At 38.4% G+C, this 22,543-nt stretch overlaps 1 protein-coding gene across 2 annotated transcripts in view; it reads right to left on the bottom strand.

Annotated features, from left to right (window-relative positions):
* Positions 1–22,543, bottom strand: part of LOC126299445 (ubiquitin-conjugating enzyme E2 H) — a 124,178-nt gene that overhangs the window by 26,490 nt on the left and 75,145 nt on the right. Inside the window, exons 4-5 of one of the 2 annotated variants that reach the window (XM_049991349.1) lie at positions 21,199–21,327; positions 13,772–14,002 (exon numbers count right to left, since the gene is read on the bottom strand). In XM_049991349.1, the coding sequence (XP_049847306.1) occupies positions 13,998–14,002; positions 21,199–21,327 (134 nt within the window). In that variant the 3' untranslated portion in view covers positions 13,772–13,997. Of the gene's footprint in view, positions 1–13,771; positions 14,003–21,198; positions 21,328–22,543 lie in introns of those variants that run through there. The other variant, XM_049991348.1, reaches the window with a different exon arrangement.

Genomic DNA, 22,543 nt, shown 5'->3' with positions numbered 1-22,543 from the left:
TGCATTTAACGCATGCATGTCAGAAAGACATGGACATCGGAAACATATGAATGCCACCCTCATCCCTTGCCTTCATGTCATTTCTTAAGTAGCCACATTGGGGTTGCACTGTGATGCATGTATTGCTGCAGCAACAAGCTCAAATGGAAACTTTACAGTTACCAGGCTGGAGGCTGTACCAAAGACAGAAAAGTCATCTAAAAGAAAGAGAAATGGATTGGGCTTTTTAAACACTTTATTCATTCAGGTGCATACCTCTCTTGGACAAATGAGTTTGAAAGTAAAATCACATCTCTGTGGAGAGGATGGAGTGTCAAAAACTTTTGAAAAAAGGATGATAATTTTAAAAAGTACTACTCCTGACACCACTAGCAGGCAATGGTTAAACCACTGTCACCCCAAGCACATTATCTGCATTGAAATAACTAGGAGGAACAGCTGGATGAGGTGCTTAAGAAAGTTTCTGTAAAATACTCTTTTTTTTACAGGGTTTTGTGGTTGCAAGTATTAAGAACACACTATTACTTTCAATGGCAGATACATTATGATGGATATATCATGTAGTTCAGGAGTAAGTGGGATTGGCAAAGAGCAGTACTTATCATTAGCAGGCATAGCCACCCCAAATTTAGATCTCTCACAACTGAGCTAATTATTTCTAAGTTGATTTTATTCATCTAGCATGATAATGTTGATGTCATGAAAATCTTCTGCCTGCAGAGAGAAATAGAATAATCTTCTACATGCAATGAACTTTAATTCTTACTGTTCAAATGGCTCTGAGCACCATGAGACTTAACTTCTGAGGTCATCAGTCCCCTAATTCTTACTGTCAATTCCTGTATATACACATATTCAACTAAATTATGGAAGCCATTTTATCATTTAGGTTTATGTCTATGCTTCTGCCTTGTTGATGAGTTGACTACTGAAGAAAGGCGTCTTACAAAACGTTGATTAGCTTTTAATATTTCTTCCCATGGCTGATATTGATTGCCATTCACAGGCGCTACAGATTTCTGTGGACAACTGGCACCAGTGGCCTGCACAACTTGCCACAAGGACTGAGTAGCTCACAGCAATGGTGGCATGCAGACTTTCATAATTCAGTCAAGTACAGTCCGCTGCATGAGCTACTATCAATCACACCATTCTGATTTTTGGATTTCTAACCTGCATTGTACCTGGACTTCCTAGTTCCCATTATTGGCTTTCATCCAATGTTTTGCTCTCAATTAACTTGGCTTTTCTTTACAGATCATACACTTGTATTGGGAGCCGACAAAACAGTAGTGACGAGGTCATCCTTATCACACTTTCGGCAACACATTCATTCATACCCAGTGCTAGTGTTATGGATCCCAAGTTTTTGGAACTTTATCAGCAACATTTCCAACAACAACAGCAATGCTTTGCAGCTATAGAAGAATAGCAACAACTGCCACTGCAACAGCAGCAGTACCAGGGCCTACAGCAGCCAGCAACGTCATTTGGGTGGCCACTGCTACGCCCCCTCTGCCGTTCCCTTGCTTTGACAAGGCCTCAGAGAGTCTGAATTACTTTGTCTTGCTTATAGCATTTCTGCTAAGCAACGAAGTGTGTCTTCTCATAGTCATTTATACAAAGTGGTTCAAAAGTTATGACCACTCTTGAATCCTAGTGATTTGTCTTTCAATGAACTACATGCTTTGTTAACTGAATATTATGATTATCAGAAAACTTTTTCCAGCTAAACTCCAATTTAAGCTGTGTCATAAACAACATGGACAGTCTTGCACAGCACAGGCCACCGACTCACAGGGTCTCTCACACCAGTACCATTTCGCTTGTCAGAACTGCAAAGTTTCCTATGCTGAACCACTGATTCACGATGTGACTGTGTGCCTAGCTCCATCGTGGAAGTCACAGCTGAGGAACTGGCCACATTCAATCCTAGTCTTTATGAAGTTCTTAAAACTGCTAAATTTTTTGAGGTTGCTTGTGATACTCAGCATACATTCACTAATGAAATTTAAGTGTCAAAAGTAGTTAGTCTTAGCAAGCAACAACCAGACAATGATTCTGATTCATCAACTTTTTTTCATGCTCTTAAGCCCCAGCTGAGATCAAAGTCATCTGGATTGCCAGCATCCCATAACACATTTATATACAATGTCAACAGCCGATATCGATTGCATGTCAGAGGCACTAAAGATCACATCGGATGATTGCCACTATTCAGTGTTATGCTTTGTTTACAGACTATGCATTCATACCGAGAGCTGACACCCTTGTGAAGTTGCTTGTCTCCCATTGGGTGCTTCCCCAGATGGAACATAGGGAACGGTCACGAGATATAGTGGACACTGAGGAAATGAGGAAATAAAATACCCACAGCAGACCAAAACTAGCAAACTGCTGCATTGCAGCTGGGAGTTGGGTGTCCAAAGACTAAGGGAAGAAAACCCTGCACAAAAACTATCCGTCCTCTAGTAAGAGGTTGGTTATGGAGGACAGGTAACCAAACGATACAGACAAGAAAAGTAAGAAAAGAGGGGCAAACAATTTAAACTGTTAATTGGATTTATTCATCTGTACTTGAAATGTGAGGTCACTATACTAACCAGGAGCCCTGAAAGTGTTACTAGACCAAATATTAACTTGAAACAGAGTATCATAGCATTACAAGAAGTAAGATGGACTAGGAGTGGAGTCCTAGAAAAGAAAAATGGAAACATTTTATAGCTGTAGTGAAAGAAACCATGAGTTTGGGACAGGATTTTTGCTGTATCACCAAGTACCGCACTTATTAATAGGATTCAACACTGTAAATGCAAGACTATTGACACTTAGGATAAAAGGGAAATTCTTCAATTACTCAATAAGTAATGCCCACACATCAAAAGAAGAATCAGAGGATGAGGAGAAAGAAGCTTTCTATGAATCTCTGGAGAGAGCATACGAAGAATGCCCAGCCCATGATATAAAAATGCTAGTCGGAGACCTAAAACAACATTGGTATCGTTCCATAAAAACACGGGAGAACTGCTGGATATCAGTAACATCCTGCCACGATATTTCGGCGCAGAGTCTTCTGACCATCTTCAGGTGAGTGCCACTGTAGTAGTACTGGCGAGTACATGCTGAGCTCTGCTATTTAAAGCCTTCTGAGGTGACATTGCTTATGCGCTGCTCAGCGTGCGCATAACAGCTCTGTGCGCTGCGCCTTACGCCCTCCACTGAGAAAGCTTGGCGTATCAATATCAGGTCGATTTTCATCTTTATGCAGATAACTATGTCAATTACGAAGTTTCTCTATAACTGGATTCCAAACAGAGTTTAGCTGATAACCGCTATCTTGATTGATGAGAGTCTCGATGTTAGACAGTCTTATTTCCACAGATTTGTTGATAATCGAGCTCCAAAAGTTTGATGTATGAGCCAAAATTTTTGTGTCGTCGTAATTCATGGAACGGTCTGTGGAAATACAATGTTCGGCAATTGCGGACTTGGTGGGTTGGAGAAGGCGCGTATGCCGTTGGTGTTCCGCAATGCGTTCCTGCACAGTTCGTGTTGTTTGCCCTATATATGATTTGCCGCATTCACTCTTCTGTCGCACCAAGACGTCTAAAAATGGCAGACAACCATATTTCTCTACCAACTTGGTGCAACAGAAGAGTGATGGCACACTTGGTCACTTGGTGTGCAGAAAGCCCACTCATACAGACCTTTATCTACAAGCTACTAGTTGCCACCTTCCAGCACAAACAATGGGTGTTCTCAAAACCTAGATCCACTGTGCCCATACCATCTCTGACGCCGAAAGTCTTCAAGCGGAACTGTAACACCTACAAAAAGTATTTCTGAAGAATGGCTTTTCACCTAGGCAAGTGAACAGAGTGACGAAGACCTACCAATGACGGAACAAGGAAGAGGCCTTCATGTCGACTGCTTACCTACCATTTATTGGGAATAGTTCTTCACAGATAGGCAGAATATTGAGAAAGTATCAAGTGAGAGTCATCTTTCGCCCTCCTTCCAAAATTTCATAACTGGTGGGATCTGTAAAAGACGACCTGGGCCTGCATAAATCAGGTGTTTACAAAATTGCGCGTGAATGTGGCAAATCATATATAGGGCAGACAACACGAACTGTGCAGGAATGCATTGTGAACACCAACAGCATACTCGCCTTCTCCAACCAACCAAGTCCGCAATCGCCAAAACATTGTATTTCCACAGACCATTCCATGAATTACAATGCACAAAAATTTTGGCCCATACATCAAACTTTTGGAGCTCGATTATCAATGAATCTGTGAAAATAAGGACGAATCTGAGAAAAAGATTTATGTAGTCACAAATTTTTGTATGGTGGTAGGAGAGAGTGTCGTGTACAACATACTAAAAATCCCCACCCATGGGGTGTGTTTGTTAGGGTGGGGCAGGGATGGGGGATCTGCTTAAAGGTAACATTTTAAAGTTTTTCTTGAATACCTCAAAAACTACAGCTTCTATCGAAAATGTTTCCCAGCACAAAATTAAACTACAATTAATTTACTACAAAAAGGTCCTATTTATTTTTTCTCTAGAAGTAATAGCTTCTGCATTGCAGGGGATGGAAAAATTACAAATTACCGAAGATAGTGTTTTAATAGTATAAAATTAATGATTAATGCTGATTGTTAAATGACATGGGTTATGGACAAATAGTAAATGACTGTACAATATCTAAGTACAGTAGAACCATGTGTTCTGGGGATGTGACTGGTGGCAGTGGGAGGAAGTGGGAGTGTCAAAGTGTGAGGGAAAGTAGGTCGCCAGAATGAGATTACTTACTTCCCTCACTTGTGCATCTGCAAAACAAAGAGCAAGTGAGTCCCCACTCACTCTACACCATTATGTTGCAGGAAATAACTACACACTGTTCAAAAATCATATTGACCCTTCCACAGAATGTCCCATAAATCACTGGTGACTCAGTGTGCAGACACAACTGGAGAGTGGTTATTTTCCACAAAATGTGTTGTGCGCACATGTGTATGGGAAGTATTTATTTTCCACAAGATGCAGTAACACTAAATGAAATACAGATAACAGGTACTACGAGAATCACAAAAATGGTTCAAATGGCTCTGAGCACTATGGGACTTAACATCTGAGGTCATCAGTCCCCTAGAACTTAGAACTACTTAAATCTAACTAACCTAAGGACATCACACACATCCATGCCCCAGGCAGTATTCGAATCTGCGACCGTAGAGGTAGGGCAGTTACAGACTGAAGCACCTAGAACCACTTGGCCACATCGGCTGGCCAAGAAAATCACACATATGAAGAGAAGTTATGGAAATATCTGTACACTGCCTTGCACTGCTAGTACAGAAATTGTTAGTCATCCTATACAACTCTAATGCCCTCCATTAAAAGCTCGGGCAGGTCTGATGGGAGGAAGAGGCATAACTGATTCTATTCTAGCAAAGAGGGTTGAAGGATCCCCTGGAGCAACTGTCATCTGCTCATCATTAGAGTAGTTTACTGGAATGACTTTTTTAAGTGGGGAGCAGCTAGTTGATCTACAAATACCATAGTAAAATAGGGATGGACAAGGCCAGGTAAAGATATATGAATAGGTCACTGATTTTGTTCAAAAATGAATTCACTTATGTCTCTGTTGACTGGGATAATAGGAAAAAGAAGAAAGGAAAGTGACAAAATGACAGCAAGGGCTATTCAAAACAGTAGTTACTACAGGAGATGCTGATGATACTATAGCGAAATGTACATTAGAGAAAGCTGCCCTGCACCCCATTGTCATGAAAATGGGGGAGGATGTCAACTTGATGGTTTTATTCTTTGCTTTTTCATGACCAGGCACTATACTTCATGTAGCAAGGTTGAATCCAAATTGTTTTCAACAACTTCCATTTGCTGGAATCATATCACATCCTCCTCCTCCTCCTCCTCAATGAGCTTAGCAGCTACAATACAACATCCGCCATTTACCCTTGCTGTCATTTTGTCACCAAGGCATACTATAAGCCTTGTTTTGTTTTTTCTGCTTGCGAGAAAATCTCCTGTTGAAGAGTGACAGTCAGTTATGCTTTCGCTAAAACTGACAAAGTTTTTATGAGGACATTTCTCTTCTGCTCTGCCCATTTCGTACTGTTGATGTCACCATAACCATCAAAAATCATTGTACAATTCTGACCATAATGTTTGAGTATGTAGGCTACATACTGCTGGTTAAGCTGTTCAGTAAAAGTCCTAAGCAAATGAAGAAAATATTCAATGTCATTGCAAAGGCTGGTGAGAAAAGGTTTCTGGAAATTTATCACGTGCCTGAATATCAGCAAGATCTGAAAACTCCAGTATGCTGCATTCTTCAAAGCATCAACAAAGCCAAATTCAGATCTCTTCTCACTGCTGCCACCTACAGGAGCTGCACAGCACCTGGGTTTATTTACCGGTGTATTGATTTTCTGTTTTTATATAAATGCTTTTTACAGCACAGTTTCTTGTTACTTACAGATATTTGGTAACAACAATGGCTCAACAGCCCCCTACTGCAGACTGAGTGGGGATGGAACTGACAGGAGAATGGATTACTCTAGCCAAAGACAAACGAAGACCCAGTAGCGCCTGAAGCTATACCAAACATCTTTTGCCAACATTCTGCTGAGTGTGGAATAATGATGTGGATGCTGAAAAGCTGGCATTACATGTTCCTTGGTACGTGTGCAAATGGTGCACTGTTGCCCAATCTGCAACATGATGAAGAAGATACACTACTGGCCATTAAAATTGCTACATCAAGAAGTAGTGCAGATGATAAACGGGTATTAATTGGACAAGTATATTATACTAGAACTGACATGCGATTACATTTTCACGCAATTTGGGTGCATAGATCGTGAGAAATCAGTACCCTGAACAACCATCTCTGGCTGTAATAACTGCCTTGAAACGCCTGGGCATTGAGTCAAACAGAGCTTGGATGGCGTGTACAGGTACAGCTGCCCATGAAGCTTCAACACGATACCACAGTTCATCAAGAGTAGTCACTGGCATATTGTGACGAGCCAGTTGCTCTGCCACCATTGACCAGACTTTTTCAATTGGTGAGAGATCTGGGAATGTGCTGGCCAGGGCAGCAGTCTAACATTATCTGTATCCACAAAGGCCCGTACAGGACCTGCAACATGCAGTCGTGCATTATCCTGCTGAAATGTAGGGTTTTGCAGGGATCAAATGAAGGGTAGAGCCACGGGTCGTAACACATCTGTAATGTAACGTCCACTGTTCAAAGTGCCGTCAATGCGAACAGGAGGTGACCGAGACATGTAACCAATGGCACCCCATACCATCATGTCGGGTGATACACCAGTACGGCGATGATGAATACACGCTTCCAATGTGCGTTCACTGCGATGTCGCCAAACACGGATGCGACCATGATGATGCTGTAAACAGAACCTGGATTCATCCGAAAAAATGATGTTATACCATTCGTGCACCCAGGTTCGTCATTGAGTACACTATCACAGGCGCTCCTATCTGTGATGCAGCATCGAGGGTAACCGCAGTCACGGTCTCCGAGCTGATAGTCCATGCTGCTGCAAACATCGTCGAACTGTTCGTGCATATAGTTTTTGCCTTACATACGTGCCCATCTGTTGACTCAGGGATCAACACAAGGCTGCACAATCCGTTACAGCCATGCAGATAAGATGCCTGTCATCTCGACTGCTAGTGATACGAGGCCGTTGGGATCCAGCAGGCATTCCGTATTACCCACCTGAACCCACCGATTCCATATTCTGCTAACAGTCATTGGATCTCGACCAACACAAGCAGCAATGTCGCGATACGATAAACCGCAATCTCGATAGGCTACAATCCGACCTTTATCAAAGTCGGAAACGTGATGGTGCGCATTTCTCCTCCTTGCATGAGGCATCACAACAATGTTTCACCAGGCAATGCTGGTCAACTGCTGTTTGTGTATGAGAAATCGGTTGGAAACTTTCCTCATGTGAACACGTTGTAGGTGTCGCCACTGGCGCCAACCTTGTGTGAATGCTCTGAAAAGCTAATCGTTTGCATATCACAGCATCTTCTTCCTGTCGGTTAAATTTCGCGTCTGTAGCACGCTATCTTCATGGTGCAGTAATTTTAGTGGCCAGTAGTGTAAAATTGTTGATTTTTGAAATGTACCCATTAAAGATAAGATGATGTTATAAAGTAACTAATGTAGATTTTATATTATTTCTACATTCAATGGGCACTAAACATTGATTTTATACCATTAAAACACTATTTTTTAATAATTTGCAATTTTTTCCATTGGCTGCAATGTGGAATCTATGAAGTCCAGAGCAAAAATGGATAGGAACTCTACTGTAGGAAATTTGATGTAGTTTAATTTTGTACTGGGAAACATTTTCAACAGAAGCCGCAGTTTTCGCATTATTCAAGAAAAACGTGTAAGTGACATTTAATACCCACAAGATGAGGATTTTCAGTACGTTGTTCACGACACACTCCTCTATCACTGTATAAAAAATTGTGACTGCAGGAATTTTTTCTGCTAATTTTCCTTTGCTGCTTGGTCTATATCTGTACAGTGTGAAAATTGGCGACTGATACTAAATAATAGAAATTGTGAGGTCATCCACATGAGTGCTAACAGGAATCTGTTAAACTTCGGTTACATGATAAATCTATCAAATCTGAAGGCTGCCAATTCAACTAAATACCAAGGAATTACAATTACTAACAACTTTAATTGGAAAGAACACTTAGAAAATATTGTGGGGCAGGTGATCCAAAGACTGTGTCTTATTGGCAGAACATATAGAAGGTGCAACAAATTGACTACAGAGAATGCCTACACTATGCCTGTCCATCCTCTTTTTGAGTACTGCAGTGTGCAATCCTTACCAGATAGGATTAATGGAGTACACCGAGAAAGATCAAACAGAGAATTAGTGTGAAGGTGATTTGATCGATTCTCTGCCAGGCATTAACTGTGATTTGCAGAGTAGCCATGTGGATGTAGACTAATGATCCATGTCAGTGTACTTTTCAGAACTGGCAAATGTGATTAACACTATGCCGTCTGGTGACATCACAGTGGTGTCGTGATCATAGTATCGTGCAGTAGACGGTGACAGCTCGTTAGTATCTTTTGCATTCTCTTGGTGTTTTGTTTAGGTAACAATAAGTTACACACATCTACAAGTGTTTTGTTTTTGTAAGTACTTGTGTCCTTTCATCATGGCAGATGAAAGAGGCAATGAGATTATTTACGATGAATGCGCGGACATCTTGTCCAGAGACGTTCCGGACAACTTGGCCGATTGGGAAGAAGACATTGGATATCAAAAAAATGGAAGTGAAGCAAAATCGTAGGAAGATAGTTAAATATGTGCACAAAGAATTCGGCGAATGCTATGATTTCCAACTGATTCAGCTGAATCAGACAGTGCACAGTGATCAGAGTTTGATTTACCGAGGACCAATTATAAATTTGAAGGATCCCCTGGTCCTAATATATTTCCCAAAGATACACAAGTGTGTCGAGGATATCGTACAATTATATATTGCGAATGACCTAGCTGAATACACTATTTTTTAATAATTTGCAATTTTTTCATTGGCTGCAATGTGGAAACCAAAAATCACTACAGTCAAAATTGCAATAGAAGGAAACTGGATTTAAAAAAATACCAAATTTGCCATCATAATTGGACCCACTCTTAGAAAATGGTTTGGGCTTTATATCCTTACGGGAATTTTAAGAATCTGTTGATAGACACACCGATATTTCGTAAAACGATGTCCCGCAACCGATTCAGACAAATATTATCATTTTTTCCTCTTTTCTGACAACAACAATAAACTGGATAGTGCTAACCAGCTTGTCAAAGTGCAATTCGTAACTGATTATTTTTACAAAAAGTTTAAAGAAATGTTTAATCTAAGTCAAAACATCTCAACTACTGAAGGAATCATACTGTGGCATGGATGGTTAAATTTTAAAGTTCACAATTCCTTCAAAATTTGCGAAATACAGCATCCTCATTTGAATGCTGTGCAATTCAAATAAGGGATACATTTCCTCATTCAAGATCTATTCCAGCACTGGACAGCCTTTAGCAAAAACAGTGATGGACCTACTGACACCTTCTGATGGAAAGTGGCATCACCTCTGCATGGATAATTATTATAACAGTGCAGAACTTGCAGAGGGGGTTGGGTTGTTTCAGGAAGGAGACCAGACTGCGTGGTCATCGGTCTCACTGGAGTAGGGAAGGAAGTCGGCCGTGCCCTTTCAGAGGAACCATCCCAGCATTTGCCTGGAGCAATTTAGGGAAATCATGGAAAACCTAAATCAGAACTTGCAGAGGAGTTACTTGAAATGAAAATTCGAGTTTGTGGAACAGTATGGCAAAATAGAGGATTTCCGGAAAATTAAAGCACGCAAAAGTCAATGCAACTTCCTGGCAGATTAAAACTGTGTGCCAGACCAATACTCGAACTCAGGACCTTTGACTTTCGTGGCCCAGTGCTCTACCAACTCAGCTATCCAAGCACGACTCACGCCCCGTCCTCACAGTTTTATTTCTGCCAGTACCTCGTCTCCTACCTTCCAAACTTTACAGAAGCACTCCTGAAAGAAAGGATATAGCGGAGACATGGCTTAGCCACAGCCTGGGGGATGTTTTCAGAATGAGATTTTCACTCTGCAGTGGAGTGTGCACTGATATGAAACTTCCTGGCAGATTAAAACTGCGCTGGACCGAGACTCAAACTCGGGACCTTTGCCTTTCGCGGGCAAATCTCCGCAATATCCTTTCTTTCAGAAGTGCTAGTTCTGCAAGAATCGTAGGAGAGCTTCTGCAAAGTTTGGAAGGTAGGAGAGGAGGTACTGGCAGAAGTAAAGCTGTGAGGACGGGGTGCGAGTCATGCTTGGGTAGCTCAGTTGGTAGAGCACTTGCCCGCAAAAGGCAAAGGTCCTGAGTTCGAGTCTTGGTCGAGCACACAGTTTTAATCTGCCAGGAAGTTTCAGCATTTTCAATGCTATATATTTAAAGATTATCACACAACAAACATTTTTATTAATATAATATGGAGTCTGCAGTTAATAATGTTCAAGTAGTTAATGTTTTTGTGTTTTTCCTCCCTTGTTTGATATTTTTAAAATCTATTTTAATAATTGGAATATTTTTCTTTGCCTTGTTTTGAAGTAAAATATTGAGAGTTGCGATTAATAATCTCTATATATAAAAGGCAATATCATGACTGAGTGAGTGACTGACTGACTGACTGACCATTGCCTAGTCCAAACTGCTAAGGATAGAAACTTGGAGTGAGGGCATGGACCTTCTACTGTAGGCATCGTTTAACAAGGAACTGTCTGAAATTCCATTCCTAAGGGAGTGAAATAAGGGGGAAAGGCTTTATGAAAATATGCTGCTATTAAGGAAATTTTTAAGTTAGAACTACGAAAACTGGCATTTGGTTTCTCGATTAGAAAACAACATACATGTGTTTCAGCATTTTTGGAAATTAAACCACTAAGGGGTTAAAATAGTGAGTAAAAGTTTTCTTGAAAATAAACAATTACTAAAGAACAGCTAAGGGATTTATAAGGCTACATCTATGACAATTGGTATTTCACTTCTCAGGTAGAAATAAAAGAATAAATGTTTCAGCATTTCTGGAAATTCAATCCCTAATGTAGTGCACTGTTTTTAAAAAAATATTTCATAATATTAAAAATATTTTAAAAGCTAAATTTATGAAAATTGACATTTCACTTCTCAGATATAAAGTTATATTTGTTACGGGATGAAAGCTGCTATGGAAACATCTACAAAAGAACGCAAAATGGCATGACTAAAAAAAACTTTGGACTCCAGCTACCAGAATAGCTTTTTAGTCAGAAATACAGTTGGAAAGTACCATACTTATATTGCCTTAATTAGCATGAAATGCTCAAAAGATATTGCAATTTGTTAACAACATAAAAATTCGACTAAATAGAAACCAAAAAACCAGTCTATGCGAGTGAAGCAGCAGGCCCTAAGCTAGTCAAATAAATGCACACATATAATGTATTTACAGTTTTTCTTCATGCTCCACAGCACAAAAATGCACTTAAGTATATTATTGTGTAAGCCTAACTGATTATCTATCTATCCGTGTTCTTGCAATCAGTGTTGTAAAACTTATCTTAGAAACAGGCAAAACGTCAGTATTTCTCGCACCATGCAGAACCCACGAACAAAACCTTGCTGCACTGACATTTTTTCCAGTACAATGTTCATGGAAAACATATTGAATTCACATTGCTAAACACAGATTTATCAGATATCAATTTAGATGTGTACCAAGCATATAATGGTGTATCTTGAAAGACAAGTACTGACAACTGGTTATGTATAAATGCATGAATTTTGATATCATCCATTCTATCTTTTGATTATCTGCTCTGCTGTGAAGTCACACGATTTTGATGTCACACAACGAAGTTCTTTATCTTCAAAAAGTTAGTTAGGACCAATTGTACAAACTCTGGTTAGCAGCTGGCTGAGCTCTATTCTCCAAATAGCGCCGGAGATGTGTTGTACTAACCAGGAATAATGGAAAACCAGAGTATAACGGGTTAGTAAGTTTAACTGGGGAATAAGTTTTGACTATAACAGGGATAGTGATAGACTCAGATAGCGATGATGAGATTTTGGCAGAATTATTTGCTGGAGTGAGAAGAAAGTGAGACGTCACCCCAATTACTTTGAAGAATATGACGACTCCAAATGTATATCTAGATTTCACCTATCGAAAGAATACAAAATTCATCTTTTTGATCTTGTACAAGAGAAACTGGAGCATATGACTGAGAGGTGAGACTATTTTTTCTGTTTATTTGTAGTAATATGCATTTGATATCATTAATTCGTGAATGATATACTACCATATTATTTGTATAAACTAGATGTATAAAAATGATAATTCATGCCAAAATAGTCTTGTTCAGCTGGCGAGTATTACAGTTGCTGAAATATTAGGAATAACTATTTTGTTTTATTTAGCAGACAGTGCCAAAACTGATCTAATAGAATTCATACACCACACCAGTCTTGAGCCCTATTTGTGTTAATGTCTTTTTCATTATTAGACAACAAGATTATGATTTTTAAGGTAACAAAATGTTTGATACTACAGTAGTGCCCAGAGTTCACTCAGCCACGTGACAGCTGTAGCACAGAATATTATTCACCCTTGCCTCCCAAAGAGAGAGCAACCTTCCATCTTTTAGTGAAAATATTAGGACCACAGTCCCGTTAATGCTTCATAGCAACATAATTGTCTCCCACCTATTTTCATAAACATGTAAACTGTGTATTCTTATTCAAGCTAAGTTTAACCCAAGTCAGTAATTCTCTCTGTGCTGTAAGAGTATAGGCACTTGTCTTTCAGCTAACAGGAATGTAATCTACATAATCACAACAGTGAAGTGTGACTGGAAAATTATGTTTTTAAATTTCTCTTTAACTGTCACATATGGTGCCTCCTGCTTTTCTTTTTCTTTTTCTTTTCTTTCTTTCTTTCTTTCTTTCAGAAATGACTGTTCCACCATTGAAACAGCTACTTCTGACATTCAGATACTTTGCCTCCATCCACTGGAGACATCACTGGTACTGAGGAGGGTACAGCCAGGGGTATAATAAAAAGGATGTGTATGACAATGAGCAATATGAACAAAAGACAATTTTGTTAATTATTTCAGTTCTGTGCTTTAATTAAATGAAAATAAAATAAACAAATGTATATTGATTAATATATTTTTATTCTGAAATCTTTTTTTAATTCTTTCTTTTCTAGTTCTTATTTTGAGCTTGATATTCCTGTTTTAACCAATACAGTTCTTCCTCCTTTCTCTGGGTCTGCTACTTTTGAAGCACCATCTACAACTCCACTAATTCTTTCATATTTGAGAACACGCATTTTTATTCTGAAAAGAAAAGTGAGTTTTAAGCTGAGATGATAGTAGAAAAGGAAGAAAGACAGGTGTCACGTCTTCTCTTACTTCCCCTTTCCTCCCAGATTACATATAGCTGCTAGAGATGAATGTACAAGCCAAAATTGTGTATGAAATACTTACTGTTCCTCAAACATTTGGGATGAGAGACAATCACAACAGCTACAGCTTGCATACACGCATAGATCTATTTCTACCAGAGCAATATAACATATTATGGTGGTACATTCTAAATGTTGGCATCTTATTCTTCATATACGCCCCCAATACAATTATTAATAATTATCATATCACAAACAGGATTTCTATACACCCAAGAACTTCAAAAGTGGATGCAAAAATACTGTTCACCAATTCAGCATAGGTACTTCCTGTACAACACCAATTGCTGCTGTAATGAATTAATGATTCAAACACGTAAGTAAAACAGCAAGCTATCCAGTAATACCTCTCAGAATTGACAGTTTCCAAGATGACTGTGTTGTCGCAGTTTGTTGGAGACTGAAAAGACTTATTTCACAAAGCTGATTGCATCGATGGTTGCTACCATAGTAAACGCTTTCTTACCATACAGCTAGATCTGATGGAATATTATCTTGCCTAGAAATGTCATTCGAGTCTAACTGACTGTGGCAGCCTTCTGTTGACAACTTAATCAAATTGTATATTTTACTGTAAATAACTTATAACCTATATTTCATGTATTGGGAACCACCAATCTGTAGCCTCTGCTACCACGTTTTGTTATAACTGCTCTGCTGGTCTATGTGAAACTGCTTGTGAACTGAAACTTGCATATTCTTATCAGATAATTTATTCAGAAACTTAGAAAGATCTCTTCCTTGACAAACAACAAGTATCTGTACCTTTATCTAATTTAACAATAGACCGTTATGTTACACACAGAAGTACCTTACAAGCTTAGTTACATGTTTTGCAGTAATCTTTTCACTGTATGAGACAGCATCAGTTTTTGTGTTTTCTATTATGCTGATGAGCTAATTTACAGCATCAACCATCCTCAAATAATCCACAAGCAAATAGTTCTGCAATCTGGAGTGCTTATTGCTCATGCTAAACACTATTTCTGTAGATGATGATTAAATAAATATAAAATGATGTATGCGAAAACACCTAGCACACACTTCACTTGTTGCCAACTTAACTGGATGGGATTACTATTCCAGGAATAAAGTGACATTGTACAATGTGCACTCCAAGTTAATCTATGGTTACCCTATTCCTTAGTTAGCTTTCCCTGGATTTATACTGAGAATGTACAACTGGCCCTTAATTAGTTACATGTTCCATAAGTCATCTGAACGATTCTCTTATCAAAATGATATGGAACAAGTCAGTTTACAGTATATGTACACATGATTAATGTTGACATTAATGAACATATTTTTAGTCCTACTCATGCAACTACACTTTTTTACTAGCTACCAGTTTTTAAGTAAAAATTCAATAATGGAATGAAAGGAACTGTGCTGGAGAAATGATTTTAAACTTGCTTTTCTACTTGTCAGACTTTTGTGTTATTGGGCAAATGATCAAAAAAACTTTCATTGCTGCAAACTGAATCCCTTTCTGAGTCACTGACAGATTTAAACATGGGTAATGAAGGTCATTTTTCCCCTCTAGTGCTGTAGATATGTACATCATGTTCTTATCAAACTATCATGGATTATTTATGATTAATTTCATTAACGAATATATGTATTGTGATGGCACAGTTAAAATGCTTAGCTCCTTGAAACGGTACATACCAAATCAGTTGTTGGTATAATTATTTGTTGAGCAAACTGAATGTAATTTTTTTTTCTTCCAAAATTTAGGAAGAGTCCATTTTCAGAGAACCACTTAATACTTCTTTGGAGAATATCATTTACTAACTCATCTGTTCCTTTCTCTCTAATGCGATTGTAACACTAATATTATCTGCAAAACGTAGTAATTTTGCTTGTTAAATGTTAATGGGAAGGGCTTTCACACATATAAGGAATAGGAATGGAGCCAAAATTGAACCCTATGGGGCTACCCCATATTTATAGATTTCTGGAAAGCATTTAACAGGGTGCCCCATTGCAGACTGTTAATGGAATAAGTTCACAGATATGAGTGGTTCAAAGTCTACTTAAATAATAGAACCCAGTACGTTGTCCTCCACAGCAAGTGTTCATCAGGGGCAAGGGTATAATCGGGAGTGACCCGGTGTAGTGTGATAGGACCACTGTTGTTCTCTATAAACAAATGATTTGGCGGATAGTGTGGGCAGCAATCTGCACGTGTTTGCTGATGACATGGTGGTGTACAGTAAGTTGTGGAACTTGAGTGACTGTAGCAAGATTCAAGATGACTTGGACAAAATTTCTAGTGGTGTGGTGAATGGCACTTAGTTCTAAATGTGGGAAAATCTAAGTTACTGCGGATAATTAGGAAGATCAAACCTGTAATGTTTGGAAACACTATTACTAGTGTCCTGATTGACACAATCAAGTCGTTTAAATATCTGGGCATAATGTTGCATAGCAATATGAGATGCAACGAGCATGCGAGCACTGTGGTAGGGTAGGCGAATTGTCGACTTCAGTTTATTGGGTGAATTTTAGGAAAGAGTGGTTCACCTGTAAAGGTGACTCCATAGAGGGACACTGGTGCAACCTATTCTTGAGTACTGCTCAAGTGTTTTTGGGATCCTTGCCAGGTCAGATCAAAGGAAGACATCTAAGCAATTCAGAGGCATGCTGCTAAGATTTATTACCAGTAGGTTTGAACAACACGCAAGTGTTACAGAGACGCTAAGGGAACTCAAATGGGGAATCCCTGGAGGAAAGACTATGTTCTTTCTGAGAAACACTACTGAGAAAATACAGACGACTGGCATTTGAAGCTGACTGCTAAATGATAAGGACAACATACATTGTACGTAAGGAGTGCAAAAAGAAGATACGAGAAATTAGGGCTCATACAGAAGCATATGAGCATCTTTTTTCCCCTCATTCTATCTGTGAGAGAAACAGGAAGGAAAATGTCCAGTAGTGGTACATGGTATCCTCTGCCAAGCACCACATGGTGGCTTGCAGGGTATTGATGTAGATGTAGATGTTTTGGAAAAAGATGTCAGTACGGAAATTGGACAATAATTGTTTAAGTATTTGTCAGCTTTCTTATGAAGAGGTTTAATAAATGCATATTTTGACTTGTCTGCAAAAATTCTCTGTGCCAGTGGAACATTGCATGTATCACTAAGGACGTTACTTACTAAGTTGGAACAACTTTTTTTAGAATTCTGGCTGAAATTCAATGTACACAACTTGAGCTTACAGTTTTCAGAATTTGTATAGTTCTACTAATTTCAGTGAAGATTGTGCTACTTCTAGCTGCTCAAAGTTTTGTGGAATGACATTTTTGATATAGTCTGTTGCTGCTTCAACGGAATCATATAATCCTACCTTTGCTGCTACGTTTAGAACGTGACTGTTTAAAGTACTTGCAACTAGTGAATTATCAGCCACAACAGTGTCACCTAGTTTTACTGTTATCGAAGAAAATAAACGTCACATGACTGACCAAGGTAAGTACATTTCGGTGGTATAACTTTCATGGTGTAGGTCAGTTGAGCATTGTAATCATCTACAAAAGCCCTATTGCAGGATTGTATATTTAGCCACCCCATGAATCAAGTATAAGGAAATATTTATTTTGCTGCACACAATGTCTAAGGTGATCCAAATATGACTAATAAAGAGTTGGGAGGCCAACTCCCCAGTTCTGATTGTATGATGAAAATTATTATAAATTCCCTCCGGATAGCTCCAACATCTCGAGAGACCCATGGACTGTACTTTCCACTAGGTTCTTGCAAACACAAGAACAATACAGGGAGCAGTTTTTTGAATGCAGTGACAAAATGCTACATGGCGTACGAGAGTGTAATTTTATACACACTACTGACTGCAACAAACATTTTCTTCTTGCCTCTGAATGTCAATGTACATTTTATATTGACACTGGTTGGTTGGTATTTATGACAAAATCTCGGTCATAGGTTGTTTACAAGTCTTTGGTCTGCCACTGAAAGAGCTCGGCAGCTTCAAGAGCTTTTTCAATCTATGTCACCTCTTTCTTTGAAATTTATTTGGTGACATGGCATTGGTGTATTCTGTATCTTGTTTTGAGCTTATGTTGTTGATGCCATGAACTGAAAATCACTCTCCTCTGACTTATACTGCATACTTGTAGCTATCACCCATTGCTGAAGAGTTGCCTCGTCACATGCTGTGCAAGTTATTGGGCTTCAATGAATATACCGAACATCCATTTACCACTAAAATTTAATTCAGTTACTTGGGGTCCTTTGTTTTGATTCAATAGGTCCTTTCTCACTAACCATGAAGTTGCTCCGTTTCATCAGCAGTGTTTTCTAATTCCAATTAGGATGTTGTTTTGTCAATGTCACTGGTTATTTTGACATCCAATGGTACTTGCTATCACATCTTAAATGTCTCCGATTCTGATCTGTACGCTGAATCATCATCATCATCATCATCATCATCATCATCCTGATTTTGCAGGTGATGACATTGATGTACTGTAACTGACGGTGATATTTTTACTTTCAATAAAATCTTGAAGAACTTTTTACTTTCAATAAAATCTGGAAGAACTTTTCTCATTTTCATAAACAACCTCTTCAATTTCTACGAAAGTGCATTATGCAAAACCACTGATAAAATTCACTCCTGATTAAATGAGATCTTTCAGAAATCAATGCACTCCTAGCTGGTGGTGCAAAGCTGTTTTCTTGAAATAAATTCGAGAAAATTTGTGTGATGTCAGTGAGTTCGTGGTTGCATTCTTTGCTCATCTTGTCACCAATATCCGCAACATCTTCGTGGACTTCACGTTCCGCTGACAAACTGCTTGAAGGTTGCTAATTTGCCACTATTTCGATAGTTTACTTACGCACACTGATGACGACAATGATACGAAACAGTCTGATCAAGTCATATTCACTTGCTAAGGAGCTGTCAATGTGGACAAACCGAATTCGTGAACAACACTGGTGGTTTAATTAGATAGCAGATCCTATGGACTGCTTGATCAGCTACCTACCTCACACTCTGATATGCTTATAATTACGCATACCCAAGCTACAGTATGATGGCACAACATATTAATAAAAAATGTTTGTATTTGAACAATCTTTTGATGTAAAGCATTGAAAATACATTTTTCCACCATCAACTCTCATTAATATAACTGGAGTGTCTAGTAGAAAGCTGAAAATATGTGCATCCATCTTCATTTTCAGCACAGAACGTCCTTACAAAACTTTTTCGAAATTGGTGGCCCATTTGTCAAACCGTCCGCTTCTAAGTAGGATGCTAACAACTTCTTACCTCACTTTCCAGCACAAAACTCTCCAAGCCTTCTTGCTGGTTTTCATAAAAGAGATATAATGATCACTAATCCCTGTCTCTATACTGACACTGTCTATTACATCAGGGTAGAACAATCAATCAGTGATTATCATCGTGTTATGCCAGTTTTTGGTCACAGATTTCAGCAGGTTTTCTTCGTACCATATATGCAGTTATTTTCATCACAATGGTCAGATTTGCCTACTCACAAATTCATAGTGGCCATACTATTTGTTTTTTTATTTCTCTCTTAATAATTTCACACGCATTGCAAACTTTAATTTGAAAGAAACCGTTTTTTTTCCATGTTGTTTCACACAAGTTTTATTTCACAAATTCCACAAAACTGTCTTACTTGCTACATTTACTGCAGAGGACTGTACTTATTTACCTTTATATGCCACTGCCTTGCTCTTCAGCAAAGTCTATAGCTGTGATCATGATATAGTAAATCAGTTGCAGAAATATGAACAGTGAAGCTGTAAGTTACCACCTGCACCAAATCTAAGTTCATGTTCACCGGTATAATACTCCACACTTAACTTAAGACATGCTATAGCAACATTTAGAATCAAACTTTTGTGGCATTTATCATTTTCTTGTTGTGGAACTGAATTTATTTATTTATTACGTACACAGACTGAAGCAGCTGAGTGAAAATTTTTACGAAAGCCAGAAATCGAGCCCGGGTCTCCTGCATACTAGGCACGTGCGTTAGCCACTAAGCCACCTTGGCTTTCAGATCGAGGAAGAAGGTGTGCCAGGGCAATCAATGCAGCTGTCTGGTTTAGATTACCCTGGTACACTTACCCCTCCTCGATCTGAAATTGTGCCATTTCATTAGTATAAGTACATGTACATGGGTTTCGGACTGGATCCCCCTTTTACGTTTGATACTGAGGTGCTATACCAGAACATTGAGAGGCTCAGTAATTCTCTTCATGCATAAGGGGGAATTTAAAGTAGACTGGGGCGGTAGGGATAATTTGAATCAAGAAGGGAGGCATGCCAGGGTAATCCATGCCTAGTTGTGTGAACCACTATGCCAAGATGGCTTAGCGGCTATCACACCTGCCTAGTAAGTAGGAAACCTGAGTTTGATTCCTGTCTTTGGTACAAAATTTCACTCACTGCTTCAGTCTATGTACATAATATCATATCTGTACGAGGCCAGTAAAGTCTCTGAAATTGTGTCATTTCATTTATTTATTTATTTTTCACAGTATAATGTCACACCACCATACTTCAACTCGGAGACAGGACGGGTGGGGGCGGGTACTGTACTGTACAATGTGAAGGACATTGTGTAAAATGGTTATTGCCTTTTCAATACATGCATGACATTAATTTCCCAAATTTACACGTAATTTTTTTCATGCCCAGTTTTTACACAGTTTATTTCCATTTAGGCTGAAAAATATTTATTTTATGTGCTGAATATATTCTTTTTGTCTTAATTTGTAATGTTCTGAACTATGTTTTCTGTATTTCAGAGCCTTCCAATTTAGAGAAAAATTGTACATAAAATGACAATGTGGGAAAAGGCAATATGGAACAAAATGTTTTAATGGTGTGTACAAATGTTAACATTAAAATGAAAGCTTCTACCTCAGTAAGTAACTAAATCTGAAGCACGAAAACTTTAAATGAAATATTCCAAAATCATAACACAATGGTTAACTGAAGCAAGAAAACTTTAAATGAAATATTCCAAAATTGTAACACAGTGGTTAACTCTCATACCTTGTACTTTCTTCTTGTAATCTTCTGGTTTGTGTAAGTACATAGCTGCTGCATCTCCATTCAATGGGTCAATAGGATTTGGATATGTTAGCAACTGAGGCAGGAACGACTCAAAAATATTTGACAAGTCTGTGAAAGGAAATAATGCTCATTTACTTCACTGTATCCATATACATACATATGTGTAAAAATACTGTTTTTTAATTACAGCACTTAAAAATCAAATCAAAGTGCGAATAGTGCATAATGACTTCAACAAATTACCTGGAGAAGTATATGCTTCAAAAGGCATTAAAAAACTAAGCAACATAATTTGCATTTTGGGGAACGCTATTTACCTATATTTCTCTCAGTAGACCATAAACAGAGGAACTGGGTAGTACTATCAATAACAAGTTAGGGATGGAGGATGGGAATATAAAGGGAAGTTAAAAACAAGATATGGTGTGAGGGATAATAGTGTATAGTGTACGCATTTTTGGTAAATAAACAGCCGAAGCAAAATTTAGTTCAACAACAATAGTGTTCCACATTCTCACTCTAAGAATTTAAAATCTCTTTTAAACCGAAGCATTTTATCCATTGACAATTCCACGTGCAATAAAGTGTCCTTATGAGGACAAAGAGATTACATTCTCATAGGTTCTGCATCCACTTAAACCCATGCTTAAAGCATAACTAACCACATGTTGCAGTTAACTACTTACACATGAAGTCTGAAGCAGACTACTTGATTCCTATTTAAGAAACTTACTTCCCCAACAATCTGGATTCGAAATCCACAGATATAAAGAGAAAATTATGTCTACATTTTATTTGCAAATATCTACGTAATAACAAAATACTTAACTTCGAAACAAACTCATTGTCAAAAGAGATACAATATACAACAACCCACACACAATTTCCTCCTTCCTCCCCTCCCCCACTACATAATTTTACAACCTTTTTTACCACTGATGTAAAACATGAGTGTACTCATCGGGCCCTAAACAGTTAGCAGGACATAATTTCTTATTCTGGTACTTTTACTTTACAGAAATCGTGCAATATTTGAAACATATTCCTTCATGTTTACTCAAAAATTGTCACTATCTTCCATCTGTTTTGAAACAAAATGGAAAACGAATCATCTCATTTCTCCAAAGTACCTAGAATATACTTTAAGTAACTGACAGTACTTTGAGGAGGAGGTGTGGGGTAAGCAAAAGTGTCACTTTGACTCTATTCAATGTTGCCACAGCAATATTACTTATTTTATACATGAGTGCCAGACTACATGAATACTATTGTTGTATTACCTGATACTTGAAAATATCTTTCTCTTTACTGCCACTTAGTCACA

Source organism: Schistocerca gregaria, chromosome X (assembly GCF_023897955.1).
Source record: "Schistocerca gregaria isolate iqSchGreg1 chromosome X, iqSchGreg1.2, whole genome shotgun sequence".
In the NCBI taxonomy this organism is placed as follows: domain Eukaryota; kingdom Metazoa; phylum Arthropoda; class Insecta; order Orthoptera; family Acrididae; genus Schistocerca; species Schistocerca gregaria.
The sequence above is the reverse complement of the archived record's forward strand: the minus strand, read 5'-3'. Positions and strand labels throughout refer to the sequence as shown.